At 39.1% G+C, this 27,693-nt stretch overlaps 1 protein-coding gene across 1 annotated transcript in view; it reads left to right on the forward strand.

The window, feature by feature from the left end:
* The first annotated feature begins 8,258 nt into the window (after positions 1-8,258).
* Positions 8,259-27,693, forward strand: part of MRPL3 (mitochondrial ribosomal protein L3) — a 42,716-nt gene continuing 23,281 nt past the window's right edge. Inside the window, exons 1-6 of the mRNA XM_084902152.1 lie at positions 8,259-8,517; positions 9,777-9,961; positions 11,148-11,239; positions 14,019-14,117; positions 21,853-21,952; positions 26,000-26,060. Of these exons, the coding sequence (XP_084758278.1) occupies positions 8,426-8,517; positions 9,777-9,961; positions 11,148-11,239; positions 14,019-14,117; positions 21,853-21,952; positions 26,000-26,060 (629 nt within the window). The 5' untranslated portion in view covers positions 8,259-8,425. The remainder of the gene's footprint in view (positions 8,518-9,776; positions 9,962-11,147; positions 11,240-14,018; positions 14,118-21,852; positions 21,953-25,999; positions 26,061-27,693) is intronic.

Genomic DNA, 27,693 nt, shown 5'->3' on the forward strand with positions numbered 1-27,693 from the left:
AACCAGCACCTTTACTGCCTGAGGCCTCCCAGCTGCCCAGTGCTGGGACGTTCCCCTGTGCTCATGGGAGAAAGTGCCAAGTTCAGGTGACAAAGTCAATTTCCCTAAGAATCGTTTCTGATATACTAGTACTTTATTTTGTCGAATGACCAACTCCTGACTTCCCTCTTGCAGAAGGACTTGCCCACTCAGCATGACATTTTACATTCAGACACTTCCAATCCAGTTGATATTTCACTTTAAAGATCATTTTTCCCCTTTCCTGCTGGCCATAGCTTAGGCAAGGAGACATTTTATAAATAACTCCTGCTTTCAGTCATCCAAACCAGCAAAGCTAAAGGCCCAGCATCATGTAGAGTGGGGAAAAAATAGGGGTGGGAATTAGGAGACCTGGTTTCTAAACCAGACTGTACTAGGTATATGGCTTTACTAGGGGTGTTTACTAGACATGTAGTCTTAGCAATTTACTCAACCCCTCTGGCCATGGTACATTCCTCATAGATTGTTGTGGGGATTAAATGAAATAATGTTTGCAATACATTTAACATTGTAGTAGACACTATATAAATGGCTCACAAAGTGAATTTACTATGAGCATTCTCATTGCTCCTATTACCAATATTAGGGTCTAGCAACTATTTATTTTCCAGAGAATGCATGCTCTCTCAAACAAATTACTGTTCCCATCATGACTGACTCATTCTAAGGTAACTGTTTTCCTTTAAGGCGAAGATGGCAGAGGCAGAACACTCTAGGCACTCCCTTCAATGCTCCTGGGATGAGAGTTGTGAATTTCAAGGAGAAATGAAGAGATGAAAGGAAGAGAAGGGAGTGGGTTTAGCATACTACACCTTGTCTAGAAAATAGCCCTGGCTCTCTGATGGGTGTCCATGGTGTTGAAGGTGATGATGGTGATGATGTTTTTTAATCAATGAAAACACTACTCTTGTGTATGTTGCATTTCTTTAGTATTAAAACAGGTCAGCAAACATGGACCTAAAAGACACCAGAGGCCAACAGAAAGACAAAAAGATCTCCTAACAGTTCATTAGGAATCTTCCATGACTGCATCCAGAAGAAAAGTGTAGATGAAGATTTTTTATAATGACTATAATACCTAACAGGAAGTCTATATAAATATTAATAATAGTAGCCAGCATGTTTAGTTCTTACTATGTGCTATGTACAGTGTAAAGCACTTTATATATCTACTAGAGGCCTGATGCATGAAATTCGTGCAAAGGGCTTGGTCCCCACTGCCCTCAACCCCCGCCCACCATAACAGCCACGTCTGCCTTGGCCCTCGCAGCCCCAGCTTCGTCCAGAAGGACATCTGGTCTAATTAGCATATTACATTTTATTATATAGAATATCTATATCTATATAATTTCATTTAATCTGTGCTGTTGCCTTGTGAAGGAGGGTTTTGAAAAAATCATATCTTACAGCCCTAACCAGTTTGGCTCAGTGGATAGAGCATTGGCCCAGGGATTGAAGGGTCCCAAGTTTGATTCTGGTCAAAGGCACATGCCTGGATTGCAGGCTAGATCCCCAGTAAGGGGCATGCCGGAGGCAGCCAATCAATGATTCTCTCTCATCACTAATATTTATATATATATCTCTCCCTCTCCCTTCTTCTCTGAAATCAATAAATATTTTAACAAATAAAAATAATAAAATTATATCTTACAGATGAGGAAACTTAGAAAAACCAAGTGATACACCCAGGTGCATAGAAATAGTAGCAGAGACAGGATCTGAATCCAGACCTTCCCACTTCTAAAAAAGACTCCTCCTAGCCAATCGTATGGGTATATGAAGTCCTCAGCTTCTCCTGATGTTGGTGGAGGAGGAGGCCGAAGGAGCCAGTCAGTGAGTAAGGCCGAATCCATTCCTTCTGTTAGACATCTGGTAACATAAGTTCAGAACCTTTCAGACAACTGCTGTGGTGCTGGGGTTGCCCATCCTGTTGGTGTTGTCATTCTGGCTACTCTCGGTATTTCACATCAGATTCCCATACACTATAAAATTTTGACACCATAAAATTTTTCTTTCAAAATGTACACTTTTGTTACTTGTTGTATATTTAAAAGTTGTGCAACTATCACTGTTAAAATTTCCAAAGTTTGTAGAAAGGTAGGGCTTCCGGGAGGGTTGAAGAAATCTATTGTTCCACCTTTAAAGCATTTGCAGGCTTGTCGAGAATGTATGGTTTATAAACTTGAGGCTTCTCGCTACTTATAATAAAAAAGAATAATACCCTGTGAGAACATATATTCATACCGTAAGTGCTCTGGAAGGAGAAGAATGAACAGCCAGGGCAATGATGAGGGATCCTCAAAGAGGAGGCAGCCTTGGAGATGAGGGAAAATTGGAGAAGCGCTGTGAGCAGGGATGGTGTCAGATGCAAGGAACTCTGGCTCAATGGCCCAAGTGTTAAACTCTTGCCAAGCATAACTATTTTTCCTACTGAGAGACTGGCTCGGGGAGGGAAGGGTGAGTAGAGAGGAGACTCAAGAGGAAATAGGAAAGAAATTAGATGAAGCCAAGTGATTTCAGCCAGAGATCGCCTGGTTTATTTGAAGGTAATTTATATAATAGTGACCAGCGGCTCCTCTCAGTCATCTGTTTCAGCGGAATGTGTGCTTTGCTGAGCGAAGACGGCATTTGGCCCTTGGCTGGAAATTCCTGCTTTAAAAAAACCATTTTGTTCCATTTTGAAATAAAGTGGGAGTGAAAGCCATGGCCCATGATGCTTCATGGTTAATAAAACTGCAAAGACATTTCTGCCTGGGCACAAAAGATTATTTTAAGCACCATCTCCTGGGCTCTTTGGTTACTAAGGGAATCCTGTGTCAGCTCATCAGCGCAGACAGGCGAGTTGCCATGACGATCCTGCTAAGCTGGCTGGAGTCTAAATGCCACAGATGGAGGAACCACCGTCAATACCTGACTCCTGAGCAGTCTGGCATTGCCCTCCCTGCTCCTTGCAGTTTGCCACTCCTCCTCCTAAACCTACCTTGGCTGCCCACTCCTTTGCCACTAAGATGCATAAGCCCAGCTGGAAGGGCACTCAAGGTCATTGGCTCATCTGGTTTCATGGTCAGTCTCCTGTCCCAGAATATGCTGCTCATGCTGGAATGTATTCAAGTCTTTTGGGGGCATGTAGATTGGCCTTTGTCTCTTTAAATAAAAGAAATTCTAATTATTTACCAAGAAGCTGTGCCAGGAAGCAGAAAAAAAGCTGGAATAAATATTTTCTTTCCTGCAAACCAAGCAGACATAATCTGAAACAGTTTTACAGGATAGGTTTGTCATGGTAGTCAGCAATTGGTCACCCCCTGCAGCTACCTGAATGCAATTCTATTCTTTCACATGGACACAGACACATGGTGCTTCTGGAAAATTACTTTGTCTAAGGATGGCTGAAACCATCCCAGGTGCTCATCTTTCAGTGTGACTTTGCCATGTTCACCTTGAGAAGTAGGTTTATGTTCCTTCTCCTTGAATCTGGGCCAGCTTGTGTCTTAAATGAAGTAATCCCAGGTGATTTGTGAGGCTAGGTCATAAAATGTAACATAGCTTTCTCCTGGTTCTCTTGGGATGCTTGTTCTTAGAACCCAACCACCATGTTGTAGGGAAGCCCAAGCAGCCATATGGAGAAACTACATCCAGGTGCTCCAGCAAACAGTCTAGTTGAGGTCCTGGCTGGTAGGTATCATCATCCACCAGATATAGATCCAATGAGCCTTCAAATGATTTCAGCCTCTCAGCTGACATCACCTGGTCTTTGAGTAATCCCAGGTGAGGCCCAAACAGAAACAAAACATCCTCACTGTGCCCTTTCTGATTTCCTAACCAAGAGAAGCCATACAAATAATAAAATAGTGGTTTTTCTAAGCCCAAAAGTGTGAGGCAGTCTGCTCACCAGTAGCATCTACAGCATCCTCAGTTTATTAGAAATGCAAACTCTCAGGCCTCGCCTCGTATCTATCAAATCAGACTGCATTTTATTAAAATCCCTAGGTGATATTTATGTGCATTTAAGTTTAAGAGGCTCTGACACAGGACATTACAGAGCCTCCTGTCTCTTTCTTGACAGGAAGGTTGTATCTGATTGAATGATGGGATATCTCAAACAGTTTGGCCTCCTTGCTCTCTCTTGAACCCAACTGATTCCAATCCAGACTGATTAGATCTCTAAAGACGCAGACTTAGCAATACCCAGTCTTGGCTTACCTGGGGAAACACCTGGAGGCCAAGTTGAGTGTTCCAATAATGTGTTATGCGGCTTCCTTTTCTTGGGAAAAGAGGCAGGACAATAAAGCCTGGAAGCACTTGGACTCCAGAGTTGTCCTACTTGGGCTCAGCTCCTGGCTCCACGACTTAGGGTTTGTGAATTTGGATGAGCTGCTTATCTTCTCTATGCCTCAGTTTCCCGTTCATAAAGATGAGAACACTAGTGGCTACTTCCTAGGAGTAAATGAGTTAATATATGTAAACCACTTAAAATATGCCACTTAGCAAGAGCCATATGTTAGTTTTTCCTCACTCTTCTGGGACTCCCAAATCAAATTGGTTTCTAGGAGTTTCCCAAGACTCTGTATATTCTGGGGTCAGAGGGGACACCCTGACCATGGTTCCAGGTGATAAGCATAGTCACTCGTCTACTGTCACATTCCAGCAGTCAGAACAGCACTGGCATGAGCAGGGGGAAGGGGCTGACCTTGTTGAAAGCATTGGATTCTCTGAGATGTGATTCTTCATTGTCTGTCACTAAAGTTTTTGTTCAGTCATCACAGTACTTTAAAGAAAGGCACATACGTTTAAGTACATCAAGTTTCAGAACCATTCTTAATACAACACGAGGGGCAGGATGCTGAGAAACTTTAAACCCCATCACATCAAGGCCACACTGCTTTTATTTTATTTTATTTTTAAAGTTTTCTTCAAACCAAATGTGTTTCCATTCTGGTCCTCTCTGGGAGCCCCACAGTCTGTGGGCTGACTTAGAAATTTATAAATAAATATTGTGCTTTAAAAATCATTATATTGAAGTTGAAAATTGTAATTTGGTCTTGATGGGAGACATTGAAGCATAATTCATCTTCTTACTAAATGAGCATCTGTGGAATTTGCAATATGGCCTTTTAAGTTTTCTATATGAGCCAGCAATTAAGTCTCAAAGTTCAAAATTTCTTAAAGTTCGTTTTATTTATTCCCTCATCCAATTTTAAAATATGCTAAATTATCTTTAGAAAAATGGAAAAAAGCCAAGGATAATTTAATGAAAAGTCTAAACTCACTTGAAAATGATTTTTAATTTCAAATATAATGCATGTGATGAACTAAGAGATGGCATAAATGAATATAAAATGCAAATTAACCAACAATGAAAAATGTATTATTCTGCAGTAAACCAACCATTCAGAACATGTCACAAACCTTATAAAAACTAACTGAAGAGCCTAAAGGCGAGAGAACATAGAAAAAATATTTCCAATAAACCCTTGGTTTGAAACATACTCCTTCAAAAATAAAACTGTTCCGAATGTTTTACTTTATAAGAAGAACATTTATTATATCACCTTTTGGTTTGAATTATAGGAGTAAGAATCATGCAATTGCAGTACAGTAAAACCTCACTTAATGTCATCAACAGGTTTTGCGATTTTAAGGGAAATGACATATAACAAAACCAATTCTACCATAAGCTAATTGATATAAAGAGTTACGTTCCTACAGCATCTCATCAATCTTATAAGAAATGAATGAAAGGACATTATTTCAGGACCTGCTGTACTAAAAACGTGATTATGGAGGTTATCTTTCTTCAAATGAGGAACTGAGGTCCCACAGAGACAAAATGGTATCAGGGACCCAGGGTCTAAGCCAGTCTCTGAAGGATGATATCAGAAGTAATGGAAGACTTGAGGTCACACCTGAGTATATAAAAATAGCTTCATCTGAGTTCCTCAAGAATTGGGCCTGGTCTTTATCAATTAGCAGCATACTGCAGTGACAAAATTGACTATAATGATACTTCTTAGTCCCATCTGCCAATCAGGAGATGTGCTGTATAACAGATGATGCACATTTTGCTTTGATTCAGTTTAGAAGTGGTGCCTGATGAGGGTTTCATTGACTCAAGGTCCCCATTACCAAGAGAGATTTAACACAAGGGGCAAATGTTATCCTGAATGGTTGCCTTCTCGATCCTCATTGACCACTATGTGTCATATGTTTGCCAGTTTTCTTCTTTAACTATAAAGAAATTCTAATGCGAGGACAGTAACATATTTTTTTCATAGAGAGCCAAAGAAACAAAATGGTTAGCGCAAGCTCTCTGGTCACATGGCTGAGATTTAAATCTCAGCTCTACCACTTACTAGCAGAGTGATCTTGTTATGTAATATCTCTGTGCTTATTTTATGGATTGTAAAATTAAGATAATTATAGTATATCACATGGGGTTGTTATTCAGTGAAAAAAAAAGTTACTAAAAGAGTAAACATTAATCCTGTTAGTAATCAGACTCCAGTGTAATTTATAATGGAATGTCAACACACTGTTTCTAACAGAGCTTACCCAACCCACACCATGGGTACAAAATGACAATCAGTTACTTCTTCTGGATGACCTCTGCTTTCTTACCAACATCATCCCTAGTCTTATTTTGTCCTTCTTTCCTCTAGAACACAATTATCGAGATGCCCAATTGCTGAACTGTTCTTGCTTTTTGATAGCCTTTATTTCAAAACAAGTCCCTGCTTCACGTATGCCCACCTTAAAGTCACCCAGAATAAGTCCAAATCTTATAACAAGTCCCTCCTTTAGGTGTAGACACTTCTTGCTGCAACGAGCCAATTAAACTTTAACCTTGTTTGAGTTCAGGTGTGCTCCTGGCGGTCTTTCAGTGTTGAGCTTCCATAATACTGCGCACATACTATAGCGCACTATAGGCATAAGAAATGCTAACTATTGGCAATAGTAGGCAAGTACTTTTTTACCCTAGCTTCTTCAAGTAGCACACCTCAAGACATGTGTTCAATGAAGGGCAATTTTTATGTAACTGGGAAGCCAGTTAGTATGGCTAACATGAAGAGATGTGATTTTTTTCCCCCTCCAAGTTTCAACGCGTTATTTAAAAGTTCCCCGGGTAACTGCAACAGCAATAGGTGAAATGGAAGAGCAAGAAAAGCAAAGATTTTGAGCCCACTGAAGTCCAAATAGTAACCCCGAATTGACCATATTCTGGACCTTTTAAGCCAGGCTAGCCAGATAGCTATAGAAAAGAGGGTGTTAAAATAGCTAAAAAAAAAAAAAAAAAAAAAAAAAAAAGTTCTTATTTCCAAATGCCTACAAATACCCATTTGACAAATTGGGAAACAGACTCTGGAGTGGAATGAATGCCTACGGCACATACAGGGTGATTAGGCTGGGTCTGGAACCAAAGACAGAACTTTGTACAGAATGTGGATTAGCTATTTATTGCTGTTCAAATTGCCCTACAATTTAGTAGCTCAAAATAAGAGTAATCACTTATCCTCTTTGGCAGTATCTTTTGTCAGGAACCCTGAAGTTCCTTGGCTGGGTAGTTCAGGCTCAAGTTCCTTCATGGGTTGCAGTCATATGAAGGGTTGCTGGGGCTGGAGGATCCACTTGCTAGGTAGCTCACTCCTGGCTAAAAAAATTGGTCCCTCATCACATGAGCCTCTCTACAGGGCTGTTGGAGTGTCTGCAGGATGTAATCACTGGCTTTCCCATTGGGTAACAATCCACTCGACAAAGATAGAAGTAGCAATACCTTTTATGACCCAGGCCTGGAAGTCACACACCATCACCTTGGTCATATTATCTTTTGCTAAAACGTGCCAGCCCTGTTTCCACCTGCCAGATGTGTTATTTGGGACCAGCAAAAAATTCTGAGTCTGTATTCCTTCATGCATAATATAAAAATAATACCTTCGTTTTAGTCTGTTTGGAACATAAACCAGTATAAGACAATCAAGTTCTGCTTAGTATAATAATTGCTAAGCCCGAATTATTTAGAAGTGATTTCACTTCCTTAAGAATCCTGTTTCTAATACGCCTCGTTCTTCTAAAGCTGAAACTCATACTTTTCCCGCAGCCCCCTGGAGAGAGAATCAGTCCCTGGCCTCCCTACACCAATTCCTACACAAAGTAGGACTATTTCGGAGGCGGAACTATAGTTCCGGGGGCTGACACGTGACCAGAGCGCATTTCAGGACGGACCGGAAGAGGCTCCTGCGGCTATTTCCGCTCCGGAGGGCAAAGGCAGCTAGCAGGCGGGACGGCTCCGGGAGGGTTCCGGTGCACGCGTGACAGTAGCGTGGAGACTCCCTGAAAGCCGAGCGGAGGGTCCCCCGAAAGTGTAGCGACCCGAGTCCTGCCCGGCTCCTCCATGCTTGGCTGGAGGCGGCTGGCTCTGGCCGGCTCCCAGGTGCTGCGCCGCGGCGCCGGGGGCCTGGATGCTGCCGGGCGCTTCGGGAACAGGTGAGTGCGGGCGAGAGACAGGGTGCGTGTGTGTTGGAGGGGGGGGGGGGAGGGGGGGGCGCGAAGGGTGTAATCCCTGCAAAACTACCGCTGGGAACAATGACAAGGCCAGGTACAGAGCGTTCTGCCCTGGGAGGAAGAGGAAGGGGCTGTGTCCAGACCTGGAAGTATAGAGGAGTCAGGAGTTCAAGGACCGAAGGGCTGATTTTTGTTTTTGTTTGTTTTTATTTATTTATTTATTTAAATATATTTTATTGATTTTTCACAGAGAGGAAGAGAGAGGGATAGGGAGTTAGAAACGTCGATGAGAGAGAATCATCGACCAGCTGCCTCTTGCACACCCCCTACAGAGGATGTGCCCGCAACCAAGGTACATGCCCTTGACCGGAATCGAACCCAGGACCTTTCAGTCCGCAGGCTGACGCTCTATCCACTGAGCCAAATCGGTGCTGGCTGTTTTTGTTTGTTTTTAATTCGTATAGCGACTGGCCCCGAGCATTACCAACAGCTGCGGTAGTGTAATCAAACGCCAGTTGGTGAGCGTTTTTCTGAGTACGAGATGCTCTGTTAAGTGTATCAGGCGCCTAAGCCTCACGTGAGCTAAATCATTCTTTCACAGAAACTATAATTCCGTTTTGCAGATAAAACGGAGGCTTGAACAGGAGAAGTAACTTGCCCGTGGCCATTCAATTAATAAATGCAAATTGGGACTCTAATTTGAATAATCTATCAGACTATACGAAGAGGATAGCCTACAGAGAGCTTTACTTTTCTGACACCTCGTGTAAGACTTACAGACCTCAGTCCCTAAGGGCTTTCCTGGTGTGCTCAGCTGATCAGAGGTCATGTCTTCACACATGCAGTGTCCTCAGATTCTGAGCCTAGGCCATGTCATTGCAGGGAAGAGAGGAGCGTATCAGAGAAAGATTGGCATTCCGTATTCTGCCACTTCTACTGGCTATGAAATATTAAGGTTTACATACAATTTGCTTCTCCTGTGTCTAGGGAGGATTTACTCTGTTAGCAATCTATTTACCCCAGAAGAGAAGACGAAGAACTTTTCCTCCAGAGTAACTATTAACAGTTAAAATGTGAGCCCCATTATTATCGTAAGGAATGTCAGGAGAAAAACGTGCCCAGAATCAAAGCCCTTTCCTAACGCACTGATGACACTTTCCAATGCATGTGACCTCTCTTTTCTGTGTTACCTGGAGAAACTTTTGAACTGTGGTTGGTTCTTTCAATCTTTGTTTTTACAGAACAGACATCTGGCTGTTAGTTAGAAGTCTCCACGGCAAGAGTGGCACTTGGTGGGATGAGCATCTTTCTGAAGAAAATGCTGAGTTTGTTAAGCAGATGGTCTCCGAAGAAAATAAAGCCCAATTAGCAAGTAAACTGTGCCCTCTGAAAGATGAACCATGGCCTATACATCCTTGGGAACCAGGTGGTTATTTTGTATATGATGCGTTCTCTTAATTACTTGGTGGCTGGCACATTCAAAATGACAGAGACTGCTTGATAGATTTATCATCTCTGGAATTTATTGTTCATGTCTTAAGTGGGTCGTTTCGTTGTGGTTTGGTTTGCATGTTTATTACCAGCATCCTATTCTGCTATTAGTGAATGTCTGATAATAATCAAGACTTAATAATAAAAGCTGTTTTGTATGTGAAATGAGAATCATTCTGCATACATTTTCTTGTTTCCTTCAGATAAAACAAACAAACAAACAAACAAAACCTATAAAAATTAATCGGGGGAAAAAATCTGGAAGAGTATGATCTAAATTGTGTTACACAGATGTCTCCAGTTTGGATGTTCTAGCATTCTAGGCTTGCCAATGGCAACTCTAGAGTCAGCTCTGTGTGCCTGGTAGAGTGCTAAACCGACCTGTGGACAGATCAAGAAGAATAAGGCCCTTCCTATTGAGAAAGTGAGCTCTGGTTGGAGTTTATTATAAACAGTGGAATTGCACAGTGGAGCAACTTTTATCAATTTATAACAAATCTAAGTGTCATAGGGAACGCCAACATATCTTAGCAATATGACCACTTGTGTTATCCTTGTAACCCTGCTAACTTTGGAATTAGATGTGATGTTTGAATTTATACTAGGAAAGCAAAGTATAATTAGGGATTTATCATGCCCTCTATTAATACCGCTATTTTAAAACCAGAATTAGCCCAGCCTGTGTTGCTCAGTGGTTGAGTGTTGACCTATGAACCAAGAAGTTGCTAGTCTGATTTCCAGTCAGGGCACATGCCTGGGTTTCGGGTTGTTCCCCAGTAGGGGGCATGCTGGAGGCAGCCCATCAATGCTTTCCTCTCTCCCTAAAACCAGTAAAAACATACTTTTAAAAAGAACCACAATATATCCATTTAACTATTTTCTTTTGTTGTGTCGTTCTTACATTTGTTCGCTATATGGAAATGTATCGAGTACCAATGACTTATGTTGGGCATGGTTGAAGATGCTTACATCTTTAGGGAACATTTGTGTTTCACTCTGAATATATTAGCATGTTTATTTGCCTGCTCCTTATTTTGAAACCATGATTCAGGAAATACTGTTGAATCCCATTGGCAAAGTTGGAAAAGCTGTGTTAATATTCGTTTCTTTTTAATTGCCAGGTTCCTGTAGAGTAGGCCTTGTCGCAGTGAAGCTGGGAATGATGCCTTTATGGACCAAAGATGGTCAAAAGCATGTGACCACTTTACTTCAGGTAAGAAACAGCAGTTAGAACAGACCTGTATGTGTGCCAAGACCTATTTGTGCCAACCTAAATGGCAACATTTGTGTCCTGAACTATTTAACTGTGTGGTGAAGAATAAGTTAATGTTGAGTATAAATGCTATTAAAGAACTTCTGATGGTTTTGGAGAATGTTCTCTTGCCTGAGTGGCGGCCTTCCTAGCAATGGCATGCGGTAACTGGGACAATTAAAAAAAGATTGTAAGGATTGTAGCCTAGCTTCTCATAGATGTAGTTTAATTCATAATCAGAAGAAGTCTCAGTTCCATCTTGTTTTCATTATGAAGTTCTAACAACTCCAAAATAATTTTTCTCTCTTTACTAACTTAGGATGTTATACACTTGTTAGAGGAAACAGCATTTTGTTCTCTGAGATAAACTCCTCTACTGTTTAATAATGTGGGCCCTGGGGACCAGAATACCTGAATTCAGGTCTTGGTTCTGCCACTTCTTAACTGTGTTCTTTGCAGCACTATGTCTCATCTATAAAATATATACTACTTTTTAAGTGAAATAATTATGACCTACCTCAAAAGGGTATTGTGAGGGTTGCATGAGATATAAATGTCAAGCACTTAAAATGTAAAACAGTGTTAAATTGTCCAATAAATGTCAGCTGCTGTTGTCTTTCTCATTATTATTATAAAAAGATCACTGAAAAATAGGAGACCATCATTCCCCAAATCACTTTGGACAACTCAGTTTATCTTTGTGGCCCAGCCTTAGACAACGGCTTAGGCAGGTGGTGGTAATGAAAATAAGAGCTCATGCACATAGTGCTTATGTGCTAATAAGCAGAAGGAGCCTCCCAGCCCTTAGTGGATTTTTATTGACTAATTGATCAAGGATAAGATTATAGTTTCTAGAACTCAAAGGAACTTTGGGAACTTTCAGTAATGACTGGTGGGATTGTAAATCGGGATAGCCAGTTCAGAAAATAATTTAGCCTTATGTAGTAAAGTTGAGATAAGTGAACCTTGTAATCTATTCCATTTGTGAGGGTTTCTAGAAGATTTAAACAAGTATGCATCAAGAAAACTGTACAACAGTGTTCATAGCAGTATTACTCAATACTCCAAAACTAGAAATAACCCAAATGTCCATCAGCAGTAGAATGGGTAAATCGTGGTGTATTCACATGATGCAATGCTGGATAGCAGTGAGCTACATCCAACAACGTGGATGAACCTTACAAATGTAATCTTGAATGAAAGGAGTAAGACATGGAAGACTACATTCAGACTGATTCCATTTATATAAAGTTTAAAGCAGACAGCACTCAACTACAGCATTAGTACATAGTACTTTCAAAGGTAGTAATTATAAAGAAAAGTAATAAAGGATTACCATCAATGTCAAGGGTATTGGTTATTTCTTGAGCAGCACACTTCAGTGTGACTGAGAATCACCTGGAAGGCTTCTAAATCACTGGTCACCAGCCGATGATCCTTGAGGTCTGAAAGAATGGCGACTGCTGTTCTAAATTAATACAAGGTCCCGCTGTGGAGGGGGGGTCCCGCTGTGGCGGGGGAGGGGGTGGGGGGAGGGGAGAAGGGGGTGGGGGGAGGGGGGGCAGGGGGGTTTCCGATGTACTGATGTAGCTGGTCTCTGTGGCAGGGGGTCCCGATGTAGCTGGTCTCTGTGAGGCCTGAGCCTTCATTTCCACCAAGTTCTCGGGATGCTGATGCTGCTGGTCTGGACCACACTGAGGACCACTGTTCTAGAAGTTTGAAAGAAAAAAAAGTTTGAAAGGTTGGGAGTTGATAGGGAAGAGAGACACAGGTTTTAGGGATTCTTCTTCTTGACAATGGTAGTGCTTAGGTTACAGGCGCCTCTCACCGACACCAGAGAGGTGTGACCGGACAGCCCCCTGAGTCAGTGGAAGAGGGCTGTCCCCAACCTCGATCCGTGTCTTCTCATGTAAATGAATTTTCACGAGAGACCTTGACTGCGTTGTGAAAAGCCAATTTATTAAAGAAATTAAAGCATGCACCTTTATTGAAAAAGCAAAGCAAGCAAGCAAACCTATACATGCAAATGGGCTCTCAGCTAATCTGAAGAGGGAATTGGGTGGGGGTCCAAGGCTTTATATACCCTCCTATCTACAGGGAGGTGTTTTTTTTTTGTTTGTTTGTTTTTGTTTTTGTTTTTTAACCATTTGCTCTTTGTCCTTGGCTGGAGAAAATAATGGCTTGTTAGTTACAAGCTGGCTACAATTTGCCCACACTGTTTGGCCTTGTTTTAACTTTCCTGTCTGTTTCCCTATTCCTCCTGTCCTGGAGTCCTATAACAGTTATGTGCATATTTTCTTTAAAAATACTTACTTTGCTACATATTTGTGTTTTATGCACTTTTTTTTATGGGTGTTATATTTGACACTTTTTTCAAAGGTTAACTGTATTTTTAAAAATATATATTTTATTGATTTTTTTACAAAGAGAAAGAGAGAGGGAGAGAGAGTTAGAAACATTGATGAGAGAGAAACACCAATCAGCTGCCTCCTACACACCTCCCACTGGGGATGTGCCTGCAACCAAGGCACATGCCCTTGACCAGAATCAAACCCCTGAGTCCGCAGGCTGATGCTCTATTCACTGAGCCAAACCAGTCAGGGTGGTTATCTGTATTTTAAGATTGTGATTGATGTTAGAGAAATGATGAAATAAGTAACTTTAATGACTGGTGGGTAATGTTGAAATGTATCTTGGCGCAGACTTAGCTTTCTTTTTTTTTTATGTTCGTGTTTTTTAGGTACAAGACTGTCATGTGTTACGATATACTCCAAAGGAAAATAATGATGGAAAAAATGCAACTCTCACTGTAGGAGGAAAAACCGTATCCCGTTTTTATGTAAGGATGTATTTTCATTCCTAGAATAGTACATTTTTTTAGTTTCAGACCCAAATCTTTAAGTTTTGAGCATATTCTATTGCCACAAGTTTGTTTTGTTTATGAGATAAATGTGGGTGAGGGAGAGTCAGTCTAGGAGAGCCATTGAGCCCAGGAGTCTGTGAGTTTGTTCCAGTATCTCTCCTCACTATCTGGAACAAGTAACTACCCTGTAAGCTGCAGTATTTGCCCATCTGTAAAATGGGGATGATAATGCTGCTGATGTAAGAGGTTTGTTATCAGGATTACATGAGAATTTTCAAATGTGCCTGGCATGTAACAGACGGTAATACTTTTTTTTTTGTTATTTTGTTGGTTTTTTAAAATGTTTTTCTTTCTAAATTGTTTCAACAATTGACACCAACAGCATGTAAAAGTTAATTTTGTGTATGTTATTATTTTTTTAATTCTTGCCCGAGATATGTTTTTATTGATTTGAGAGAGAGTGTGTGAAAGAGAGAGGAGGGTTGAAAGAAACATTTATGTGAAAGAAATATCGATTGGTTGCCTCCTGTACACACCTGAACAGGTATCAAACCAACAAGCTGGGTGTGTGCCATGACTGGGAATCGAACCCTGATCTTTCAGTGTACAGGACAATGCTCCAACCAACTGAGCCACACCAGCCAGGGCAATTTTCTATTAGAATGAGCTTTCATTATTTGGGAAAAAGTTGTATACAAAACATCAGAATTTTTCAAACAAAGCATTTTCCCCCAAAAGGAATACTAATAAATGCTGAGTATGTAGTTTAAATTTGAAAAGTCTGCACAATTAGTATCTTTAATTGGATGACGAAAAGCAGAGAATACCTTTTTAGAAATAGTGGTGGTTTTTGCTAATGAATACAAAACTCCTTTAGGTTTACTAAAACATTGCTAATCTTTAAGACAAATATTTTTCTGTTGTAAATTGTTTATGAAGTGAACATGGATGGAAATTAGGATACAGCCTGTATTATGCAAGTGTTTGTTGTGTGCCTCCTGTTTCTTTGTCATAGGTGACTTCTGTTAAGCACTTATTACATGCCACGTACATAAGCATCACGCCTTTCCATTTATTAAGTGATCTTTTCAGCTTGTGAGCTAAAGAGAGTTAGTAATTCATTCAGGGCTCCCCACTGGTAAGAGGCAGAGTGACTAGCAGACTCCAGAGCCTCACTTTCTTAACTGGGCCTTGATGTCCACCCCGTGGCAACACATAAGTGAATGGGAAGATGGACACAAATCTGCCATCTCAATACAGTATCATAAATGCAACAAGCACAGAGTGTGGATGGCCACTTCAGGTTGACAGATCCTCTGAGGGTTCACAACAAGGAGACCAGAAAGGAGAATGTGTTAAAGGCATAGCAGAGGGAAAAAGCCTGTAGAATGTGGAAGAGTATGTAGAATGTGCTTGGAAAGAGAGGTGTGGTGTGTCTCAATCTTAGTGTGTGGGTGTGGGGCCAGTGGGTGCTGCTGTCAGGGTGGAAAGCTAAGGAGTTTTGACTTCACCTTGTAGACTTCAAGGAGCTCTCCTAATTCTTTAACTAGGATAGATGCTTATCATTTATTTAACAAGGTAACAATTTGACAAGTCTTATAATTTATTCTTATCAAATAAATGATAAGAATCTGGGTGGAGGGAGGACTTTTAGGAGGTTGGTTTAAGCACTAGGAGAGAGTTGATAAAGGCTTTTGAAGCCGGGGGCGGTTGGATTGGGTTTGGAAGGAGCTGGGATCTGTGAAAGGCTGGGTGAGTGAGGATGTGTGGTTAGAGGGCCAGGCACAGAGCAGTTTCTAACTAAGCAACTAGGTCAGTGCTTATGCTGTAACCTGGACTAGGGACAAAGAAAGGGAAACAGCAAAGATATGTTTGAAGTGTTTAGAGAAAATCTAAGTGGAGTTGTCTCATAAGTATTAGAGAAGTTGGCTATTTTTCATTGAAGATTTAGAACTATTAATTCTTGACAATTTATTGACTAATAATGTCAGGCTTCAAATAATTCCACAGTAATTAAAAGCACAGTGAGGTATTTATTGAAACTTGTTTTTAAATGTCAAATGTTTGAAGTTTTAGCTGTGACATGTTAGCCTTCATGTCAATCATGTGAATAATTACTGGGTTTAATAGATTCCACTGTTTTCTAATTGATTGTATTGCTGTACCATCATTTTTCTTTTTATTTTATTATTGTAAATTCACATCTTTACGGGCTTATTATGTGTAAATCAAGCTTCATGTTGGAATAATCCATTCTGCTTCAACAAATCTGTGGAGATTACTTCCTCACCACTATGAGATAGAGGAAAAATGAGTGAACGTAGGGTCAGAAGAACGAGTTCTAATCCTGATCTCTACCATTAGCTCCTTCTCTCCACCTTTTTGAACATCCATTTTCTTTTTTTCTAACATCCATTTTCTTATCCATGAAAACAGGATACTGATAATGGCTTTGATGGTCTCCAAATTCTCTCCCAGTTCTAAAAGTCTCATATTGTTTTTCTAATATTTTAGTTTTCAAGAAAAAAAACAAAAGTTCTAAACTAAGAAAAGTACTTGCCAGCTCAATTTACTGTTTTACTTAGTGATGATGTCTTATACATAAAATCTTGTAATGTAATACTAATAACTAAAATGTTACAGAAGTGCTTTTATTCCACAACATCAATTTTTAAAATAACTTACTTTTCTAGTATAGAAAGTGCTACAGAGGCCCTTCTTATTCTTCAAGATATAAATTTTCTAGATCTAGGGGACAGGTATTAGTATATTAAGGAAAAAACTTTGTCTCTGAATGACCTTTCTTCAGAATGGTATGTGACAGAGGAGTTTTAGAATTCTTGATTAGTAAACCAGTTTGATTCAGAAAGGGGAAAAAATTGTAAACTAGAAGTATATAAACTTCTTGCATATTATAACCCTTAGGGAAATTGCAAGTAGATTGATATAGAAGGTTTTTAAAGAGAGAGAAAGACCTATGAATATAAAATATCAAATAGTTAAGCATTCTAAAATAAATTGATTGAATCAGTTCATTTATAATAGGGCTAGAACTGTTGTTTTTTTGAGCTGTAAAAGGTTTATGCCTCCAAGGAATTTGAGTCACTTTGCTTTTGTTATTTTTGTGTCTTATTATACATAAAAGCTGATGTGATATGTAGTATTTTTGAATCAGGAAGTTAAGTAGCCTCAATGTTGATTAAACCAATTCATCTTGGGAGCAGAGAAGCATTTTCATTGTGAGAGGATAATTGCAGAAAACTTTGAAGGCAGAGGGAATGCAATCTCAGAGATGGAATTATCCAAGTGTGACACTGCTGTCAGTCTTTTAAATTGCCTTTGAAATTATTTATTTAGAAGTTTAAAAAAAAAAAAAATACCTCTGTTCCACTGTTGCTGGTTTCAGCTCAACTTGAACATTTAGTTTTTCTCACGGCCAATATTTTGATTTTTAAAAGAAAAAAATTGAAGTACTCAATTTTAGTGAATTAGGAAGATAATCGAGAAGTACATATTACATTTTTTTTTCTTTTTATGTTGTAGTCTATAGTTATTTAGATAAAATTGTTTATCTTGTCTATTTTGTATTACTGGAAAAGGATAGAATTTTTCTCAGAAGCCTGCTGGCATACTTAAAAACTGATAATTGATAAAATAGTATGCTTTCTAAATTGCCAGGTGGAATATGTGAATGTTAAAAATTAAATTAAAGTCTGTTTTAAAATTTGATATATCTGAATCTGACTCATCAGGAAAATAATTTCAAGGAGCCACATTTTTAAATGAGAGCCTTTGTGCTTGCTTTTGTTATGGAACAAGTGAGTGTGATTAAGACAGAAAGCCGGGCCTTGGGAGGAGTGGTGCGGCATATTAGCCTGAGGTTTCAATCAGTGGGAAGGGAAAGCATAACAAATCACTGGGGTGAGTTTATGTTCTCTCTGTCTTGGAGAAAAGGGTGGCTTCTTGAGGAAACTGAGGCAAAAACAACCTTCCGTGGACATGGAAGCAGAGCTGCTCAGCATGTATGGTCCCACCTGAGGGCCCCAGGGAGATTCCCAGGAGTGTGGGCTGCTCCAAAAATTAAAGTTTTGTGTTTACAGGCCAGTGCCACCCAATGACATGTCCACAGAAGTCAGCCACTCAGTAAATGAGAAAGCGGTACTCACAGTGCACATTTTAAATTGAAGTAGCATGTACCTGATGTTTACTACATAATCAAATAAGCCTGGCTGTGCATGTCTTCATTGCATTTGGGAGAAATGATGCTTTGTTTCAGTACATCATCAGTGTCATCTTGAGCTGCTAGGGTTTTTCAGTTGCTGCTATTCTTGGTTTGATTTTTTTGTTTGTTTATTTGTTTTATTACAAATTGCTGTTGGTTTGGTTTTATAGTAGCTTAGTTTCTTGTAGATTTGTTCATCCTCAGAGTAAGTCATGGTGTTTATTTTAGACTTGTAAGTTTTTAATAACTAGAAATGAAGGATAGAAGCCACACACTGTCAGGCCACAAACACAGGAATGTTGTCTGCCAAGAATTAATGCGGCAGCAGGAAGAGGGAAAGGTGGGGTGTCCTGAAGAGACAAATCAGGACTTCACACCCAGACAGATGTCTGTCCTCTATCTTCTGAGTCTTTTCACCATTCATTTCGCTCACTTTGCAGTGTCTAACCTGCTACTGTCGTTAGCTCTAAAGTTACACGGGAATAAAGCAGCCCCTATAATCCAGGGACTCACAGACTAGCAGGCAGACAGATATGTAAGTTAAATACTAGTAAATGGAGGGTCTAGAGGTGGCAGAGGTGAAAGCAGTCTGCTCTGACAAGGCTGCCAGGGAGGGATCCAGACAGGAAATGTCCTGCAGCTGGGACTAAACAGATAAGTAACAGATTTTTAATGAGAGTTGGAGGTACAAGGTGGGGAGGAAATTATAGACCAGAGACTGTCACAGGCAGACACAAGTAAGCATCCATAGAATAATGTGACCCACTGAGAGCCTGCTGGAGCTTCATTTGTGATTAGAAGGGAAGTTGAGGGAGCAGAAACAGCAGGTAGATAGATATACCTGCATTGCCCATATTCTCATGAAAGAGGCACTCTTTACATCAGGAAATATAAAGTGGTGCAGTTTGTCTTACAGAAATCTATATCACAGTTTTAATTTTAAAAAAGACCCAGGACATTCAGGAAGTAAGATGTCCTTAAAGTTATTTATTCGGGGATATTTAAAATAGCAGAAAAACAAAGACGGGTGCAGGGGGAAGCAGCCAGCAGGAGCTGCAGACGTAGCAACTAAAGTCTGCTCTCAAGAAGCTTACATTTTGATGGGATTGGGGATAAGATAGGGAGGCTGTTGCGTAGAAAAAAAAAAAAAACAACTGTAAATCATGACAGATGGAGAGAAGTACTTTGAGGACTAATAAAGTAGTCTGGAGGGATTGTTAGTCACAGAAAGTGGTGCTATTTTAGGTAGGGAAGGTAAATTGATGTTTGGATAGAGACCTGAATAAAGTGAGGGAACAAGTCATGCAAAAATCTGGCAGAAAAGCATTCAGGCAGGGGGAACGGAATGTGCAAAAAGGACCTGAGGCCACAGTTTAATGTGTTCTTGGACTAGTAAGGAATGACGCAGTGTGAGCCCAGAGAAGAGCAGTAGATGAAGGAAGTATAGAACCTTGTAAACCATGGTAAGGACTTGGGACTTGATTCTGCACGAGATGGAAGCCATTGCAGAGACATGAAATAGCTTGTGTTTTAAAAGGAACATGCCAGCCTGTGAATGGGAAACAGACCATGGGTCAGGAATGTGGAATTTTGGAGACTAGTTTAAGAGTCTGTTGAAATAATCCAAGCAAAAGATGGTTGGGTGGAGTGGGGGTGAGAAGTAGTTGATGTAGGCTATATTTTCAAATAAAGTCTGCAGGAATTGCCGATGAATGGGAAATGGGATGTAAGAAGGAAGAGAGTCAAAGTGACCACGAGATTTTTGGTCCAACAACAGAAGTATTGAGATTTGGAAGACAAAGGAAAGCAGGCTTGTTGAGGAAGGGGGGAATCTGAATGGGAAATGGGATGTAAGAAGGAAGAGAGTCAAAGTGACCACGAGATTTTTGGTCCAACAACAGAAGCATTGAGATTTGGAAGACAAAGGAAAGCAGGTTTGTTTAGGAAGGGGGGAATCAAGTTCAATTTTAGACCAGTTAAAATTGATGTTACTGCATGACATCAACGTGAGATATTGAGTTGGCAAAAACCTAATGTTTCTAGGTTATTAGAACTACTAGGAATTTAGAGTTCAGAGTAGAATTTGGATTGAAGTTACAAATGTGGGGTTGGTAGCATATGAAAGAACCAAGAGAGTAGTGACTGGGAGCCAAGTGAAAGTCTTTCAAGTAAAGATGTGACATGGTCACCTGTGTCAGGCATTACTGATGGAGCCAATAAAACTAGTATTGACAGGTGTATTTGACCACATGGAGACACTGGTGATCTTGACACTTCCCATTGAGTAGTAGGAGATGAAAGCACCTGATTAAAGTCGGTGTGAGAGAAAATAGACTCAGCAAGTCTTTCAGGGGTGTGGTTGTAAGGGAACAGGATGATTACCTAAAGGAGACTGGCTAAGGAAAAATTTTGTTTTAATGTATGAGTTATGATATCTTTGTATACCAACAGGAACATTTCAGTAGCAAGAGGGCAATTAGTGTTTCAGAAGACAATGGGGACAATTTCAGGAGTAAAGCTATTGAATAGATGAGAGAGGTTAGGAGTACACAGTGAAGGATATGGCTTTTAATTAGAGCATGGACGTTTCATCTGTCATTGTGATTCCCAGCCCTTTTCACATCACAATCTGTGGAGTGCTTTAAAATACACACACACACACACACACACACACACACATACACACACGCACGCACACACGCACGCACGCTTGGTTGCCACATTAGACCCGTGAGGCTATAGTCTCCAAGCTGAGGCCTGGGCATCGGCATTTTCTACATGCTCCCCACATGCATCTCTGGCAACTGGAGTGAGGGTGGCAGGAGGATAGTATATAACGGCTGGTGCAGACACTTATATGGACTAGGCGGTAAGTGTGAGGAAGTACTCTTGATTCTTCTGTATTTTTCAGTGAATCAAGAAGCAGGATGATCAGCTCAAAGGGGGAGAGAAAGAGGGCACAGTGCTGGAGGATTTAAAAGGAGATGTGACATAGTTGCATTGAAGAGTGTGAGGATATAACTAGCGGGGAGGGAAATGTAGACTGGCCAGGCCACATTTGGGATTGACTTTGAAGTTTGTGGTCATACATTTGAATGTGACCTACAGTGTTTTCTTCTAGCTGCTTGAATACAGGTACAGAGTAGACACGGTCCAGTTTTCCAGGATGGGAGTTCTTGATACATAAGAGTCTCCAGTGAAACTTCAGATATAAATATAGCACAATTCTTTTTCTTTTCCTACAGAATAAATGTCTTTCCCCATATGCTGTGTATGAGCTACACTCTGCACATGGTTGGATCCCAACTGTAATGGATTATAGATGGAAAAAATCTCACCTCCCTTCAGTGTGGGGATAGCGTGCTCTTAGTTCATTAGGGGAACAGAGTGCTCTTTGGTTTGTTTCCTGGTGTGTTGATGATACCTTGGTTTAAATCTCTGCATTAAACCCCACCTTTAGTATTTACTGTGTTATTTATTTTCCTCTAGAAACGTAAATCCATATTGGAATTTTACCAAGAACTTGGATTGCCACCAAAACAGAAAATTAAAATCTTTCGTGTAACAGATAATGCTGTAATTAAGCCAGGTAATCTGAAGTTGGGGGGAAGGGGTAAAAATACCTAAATCCGTGGTTTGTTTAATGTCAGTCTTTTTAATAAAGCTGAATCCACAGTACAAAGTCCCAACCATTTATTTTTAAATATAAAAACGTATCTATTTTAATCTCTAGGGATAAACAAGTCTTTTTTTCTTTTCTTTTCTTTTTTTTTTTTTTTTTTCCTTCAGTGAAAAGAACTTTAGAGAACTCTGTTTCCCTGAAAGAAGGAAGAATGCTTTTGTTTTTAATGTATAGAGAGTTTTACATTTGGAAAAGTCTCTCACAATAAATACATCCACTCTTAAAATGTGAAGTTTACTGTTTGTAGGCTGGCATTTTATTAAGTGGAGAATAGCTATACTCACTGAGAGAAGATTTTGAAAAAAATATAACCTAGCCTGAAATTGGACAGTGATCAACCATAACACTTCAACTTAAAGATCATTATTTTAAAATTCCTAAGTATTTTTTTCTATTCATGGAATGTCAAAAGGTGAGATTTGGCAATATGATTATTTGGTTGGTTCATGTAATTAATAGAATGTGATGTCTTTAAACTTCAGAAGAGCTCTCTGATCTCTTGAATTTGAGTTCTAACAAGCATACAGTAGAAGGATAAGATTTTTTAATTTTAATATGTGAACTGAATTTTTTGAAGTAAAATACAATTGCAATGGACAATATTAATTGGAGTGACAGAAGGACAGCCTTGATATAAATTAGAATTAAAAGATATGTTTTGAAGTGCAGGGTTTGCAATTAAATGGAATTAAGCTAACAAGTGTAAAACTTAGTCCATATTAAGTTTTGCTGTAGCTCAGACCATGTGAAATTTTTGGTTTTATAGATGAAAAATAGTCAATTATAGGTTGTTCAGGTCAGTTAACCTCATAGAAATTCAGTAATTTTTTTATCTTCTTTCTTTTTTTAAAAAATTTATTTTTCAATTATAGTTTATATTCAATATTATTTTATACTAGTTTCAGGTGTACAACATAGTGGTTAGACAGTCATATACTTTACAAAGTGACTCCCCAATATTTCAAGTACCCTCCTGGTACCATACATAGTTACAATATTTTTAACTATATTCTCTATGTATTTTACATCCCCATGACTGTTTTGAGACCACCAATTTGTACTTCTAATCCCTTCACCTTTTTCAGCTAGACCTCCAACCCCCCCTTTCCTATAGCAACCATTGTTCTGCTTTTTGCAACTATGAGTCTGTTTTCTATTTTGTTTATTTTGTTCTTTAGATTCCACATATAAGTGAAATCATTTGGTATTTGTCTTTTTCTGACTTATTTCATTTTACATAGTACCCTCTAGGTCCATCCATGCTATTGCAAATTCCCCTATTTTTTCTTAATTGAAGGATTTTCCCTGCTTGTCCAAATCCAGCCTAAACATTACCTTAAAGGATACTACCCTCTGGAATATTACAGCACTTTATTCCCTGTTTTAAACAAGCAAAGCAAAAATTATCTTCCCATACATTCATTCTCTACCACATTGGATCCAACTTTTTAAAATTACTTAATTAAAATTTTTTTTTCCGATTTCCCTATACACTATATTAGTTGTATTAGTTTCAGGTGTACAATATAGTTATTCAATATTTGTATGACTTACAATGTGATTACCCCACTAATTCTAGTAATCATCTGTTACTGTTCAAACTTACCACAATGTTATAGACCAGTGTTTCCCAACCTTCTCTCATGATGAGAATCACCTGGTGGAGTTGTTAAAACACAGATTCCTGAATCCCAACTAAGAAGTGCTAAACTAGAATTTTTGAGAACATATAGGTAAAATTGCATACCTAACTTAGTGCTCTGTATATAACATCTGTCTTAGAGCACTAGTTAAGTATACAATTTTACCTATATGTTCCCAAAAATTCTAGTTTAGCACTTCTTAGTTGGGATTCGGGAATCTGTGTTTTAACAACTCCACCAGGTGATTCTCATCATGAGAGAAGTTTGGGAAACACTGTTATAGACTATATTTCCTTTTACCTTTTTCACACATCTCCACCCTCTTCTTTCTCAGTGTCATCCCTTTGGTCTCTGTTTCTATGAGCCTGTTTTTGTTTTATTTGTTCATCTGTTTCTTTTATAGATGCCACACGTAAGCGAAACCATGTGGTATTTGTCTTTGCCTGATTTACTTCACTTGGCATAATATCTTATAGACCAGACGTGGGGAACCTTTTTTCTGCCAAGGGCCATTTGGATATTTACAACATCATTCATGGGCCATACAGAATTATCAACTTAAAAATTAGCCTACTATATTTGGTCAAATATTTAACTCACCTCTAATGCCTTGGCAGTGCCAGCCCAAATGATTTCACAAGCCATATATGGTGTTCAGGCTGGATGTTCCCCACCCCTGCGCTAGACTCATTCGTGTTGTTGCAAATGGCTGGATAATATTCTATTGTGTATATATACCAGGTGTGTGTGTGTGTGTCTGTGTGTGTGTGTATACTTCATTCATCTATCGATGGACACCTAGCTGCTTTCGTATCTTGGCTATTTAAATAATGCTGGAATGTACATAGGGATGCATATACCCTTTTGAATTATTGTTTTTATTTTCTTTTGATAAATATCCAGAGTGGAATTGCTGGGTGGTATGGCGTATCTATTTTTAGTTTTTGACTGAATCTTCATACTGTTTTCCATAGTGTCTCAACCAATTTGCAGTCCCACCAACTGTGTTCAGGGTTCTTTTTTCTCCACATCCTCACCAACACTTGTTAATTATTGCATAGCCATCCTGACTGACATGAGGTGGTATCTTATTGTGGTTTTGATTTACATTTCCCTGATGTACAGATGTTGAGCATCTTTTCATGACTCTTGGCCAACTGTGTATCTTCTTTGGAGAAGTATCTTTTTATGTCCTCTTATTTGATGATGTAATGTTGATTTATCACTTAGATAATACATTCTTTATAAAATTTAATTTATTGGGGTAACACTGGTTAACAAAATTATACAGCTCCCAGGTGCACAATTCTACAACACATCATCAGTACACTATTGTGTGTTCCCCATCCCAAGTCAAGTCTCCATCATTGAACCTCCCTCCATATGCTATTCCACCTCTCTCAATCCCTCCTTCGATAATAAATTCTTGAGATCAGGAGCCATGTCTTATACTTTTGTATTTCTTGCTTTGCATATTGTAAGTGCCCTATAAATATTTGGAGATAAAAGTGTTAATTCCAAATTTATATAAATAAAATATTGTGAAGGGCTTGGAGCTATAAGATACCATTAAATAACACATTTCTCAAGTCCATTTAAAATAAGATTTTATTTAAATACAACTAGTTTTGGAAATATTATTATATAAAATTAGTAGTATTTATAGTAGCGATGTTTTGCTAGTCCTGATATCTGGCATATTCAAGAATATCTATTTTATTGGAATAATGATCAGTCTACCAAGAATCTGATATATATGGGTTTTATTGGGATATTATAGATACATGCCATAAATATTACCCAGAGAACAATGGACCTGTGTGTTCATTCAAATAATTCAAGTTTCTGTTTTGGATCATTTATCTCCAGTGGGTAAAAAACGATTTGGTCTAGCCCCAACATTTTTTATCATTCTTTTTTTTTTTTTTTTCTATGAAATAGGTAATATACCTTAATTTAGTGTATTGTTACTCACCAAAATGACCAAGAATTATTCCTATATTTGCCGGCAGGAAACACTGTGTTGTACAGGAATTGCCCACTTCAGGCAGCACCTCGCTGACTGCTGTGATAGCACACCATCAGCCAGCGTGGTCTGTTTACTCGCTCTAGCACCACATCCCATGTAGTCAGTATTGAATAATTTTATTATCTTATAATTGGTGTTTCTGCAATAATTATAATTGCAGAAGAGAATCTGCCGGTTTTGACATATGTTATCTACAAAGCTTCCTGGATGTAGTTAATGTTTAGTGAAGTTATTTCTGGACAGACAGACTTCATACTGATATTTTGTTTTCTTTTTATAAAGGTACTCCTCTTTATGCTGCTCACTTTCGCCCAGGACAGTATGTGGATGTCACAGCCAAAACGTAAGTGCATATAATGGTTCTCTTTTCCTTTTGTTTTCTTCAATCTATTAAGAAATAACAGAGCCCTATCTGGTTTGGCTCAGTGGATAGAGTGTCAGCCTGTGGACTAAAGGATCCCGGGTTCAATTCTGGCCAAGGGCACATGCCCCAATTGTGAGCTCGATCCCCAGGAGGGGGGCATGCAGGAGGCAGCTGATCAATGATGTTTCTATCTCTCTTCCTCTTCCTTCGTCTCTGAAATCAATAAAGAAATATATTTTTAAAAATAAAATAAAAAATAACAGAGTAAGTGAAAGAAATACAGCTTTTCAAGTTAGTAAATAAAGGATAAGTAACCATTATTCTCATTCATAATTCTAATCTTTCAATGTTGCTGACTATACTGGTTTTTAAATTTCATTGAATTAGTTGTATGTGAAGAGTACACATCAGGTTACAGCTTTTAAACTCAGATGTATGCTTCTTGAGATGGGTCTAAGAAAAAGGTCACATTCCTTGGGTTCTTTGTGGGCTGGGCCTACTTCTGTTTTTTGAATACCAATAGTTCTGTGCAGTTTGATGGTGAAAATACACCTGAGTGGTGCTATGGAGTTCTTTTGTGTAGTCTAGTAACTGGTGCTTCTTTCCAATTCTAGGAAATATTATAGTTAGATTGGAAACATTTTATATTATCTGTGATAGTGGTTGTTGTGCTTAAGGTTCCCCTTAGATAACTATAAAACATTTTGTAACTGTTAAAAAGCCTATTAGGACGTCTCTCAGTAGTAGATAAGTGGAACTTGTTCCATAAAAGCAAAAGTTTTAATACTTAAACAAGGGTTTGTTTAATTTTGGTACAAATCAACACTGCATTGTCATTCTAACATTCATTGTCATTCTAACTTACTGGGGCCTCTAAAATCACTGGTGACTTTTGGACTGGGCGGTGGTATTTTTGGCACTGTAGTTTTTCCCATTTTACCGTCTATCAGATGGCTTGCGTTCAGTATTGGCTAGATGATCTCCAGGAAACATCAAGTTTAGAGAAGTAATTTTTCAAAAATTAATTGAGTTACCTCACTATAGAATGAAATAATTGTGTTTATGTAGAAATTGTTCAATATAGATTATTAGAATCTACGTAACCTAGGCTAAACAAAATTCCAAATATCAGCTCTTGTCCATTCCTGTTTCTTGTTCTGTCAACACAGGATAATTTACTTCATGTACCTCAGTTTTCTTTTTATCATCTAACAAGGACTGCAGCCTGTGTTCCAGGAATATTCCGACTAGGAACCCTTTATTTGTTGTTGACAGCATTACAGATATCCTCCACTCCACCCAGCACCCCCCCACCCCCCCAGGCCTTCACTGCACTATTGTCTGTGCCGACTAGGAACTCTAAAAGTGAACAGTGGTCCACAGGTGCTCTGAGATGGTGTTAAGATCACAGTGACTGAGCCAAAGTGGCTTTTATCAAAGGAAATCAGATGAATGTCAGCACCAGTTTCCTTAACACAGTCAGTTAGATACATCTTCCTTTTCACACTGTGATTGCCTACTTTCCAATGTGAGCATTGCAAACAGCTGCAAGGTGCTTTACCTCTGATGAGCTGTTTAGAAATGGAGTGGTCTATATTGGCAGTAGAGTGAG

This window comes from Pipistrellus hanaki (genome assembly GCF_964339955.1).
Source record: "Pipistrellus hanaki genome assembly, chromosome: 13".
NCBI classification, from domain to species: Eukaryota; Metazoa; Chordata; class Mammalia; order Chiroptera; family Vespertilionidae; genus Pipistrellus; species Pipistrellus hanaki.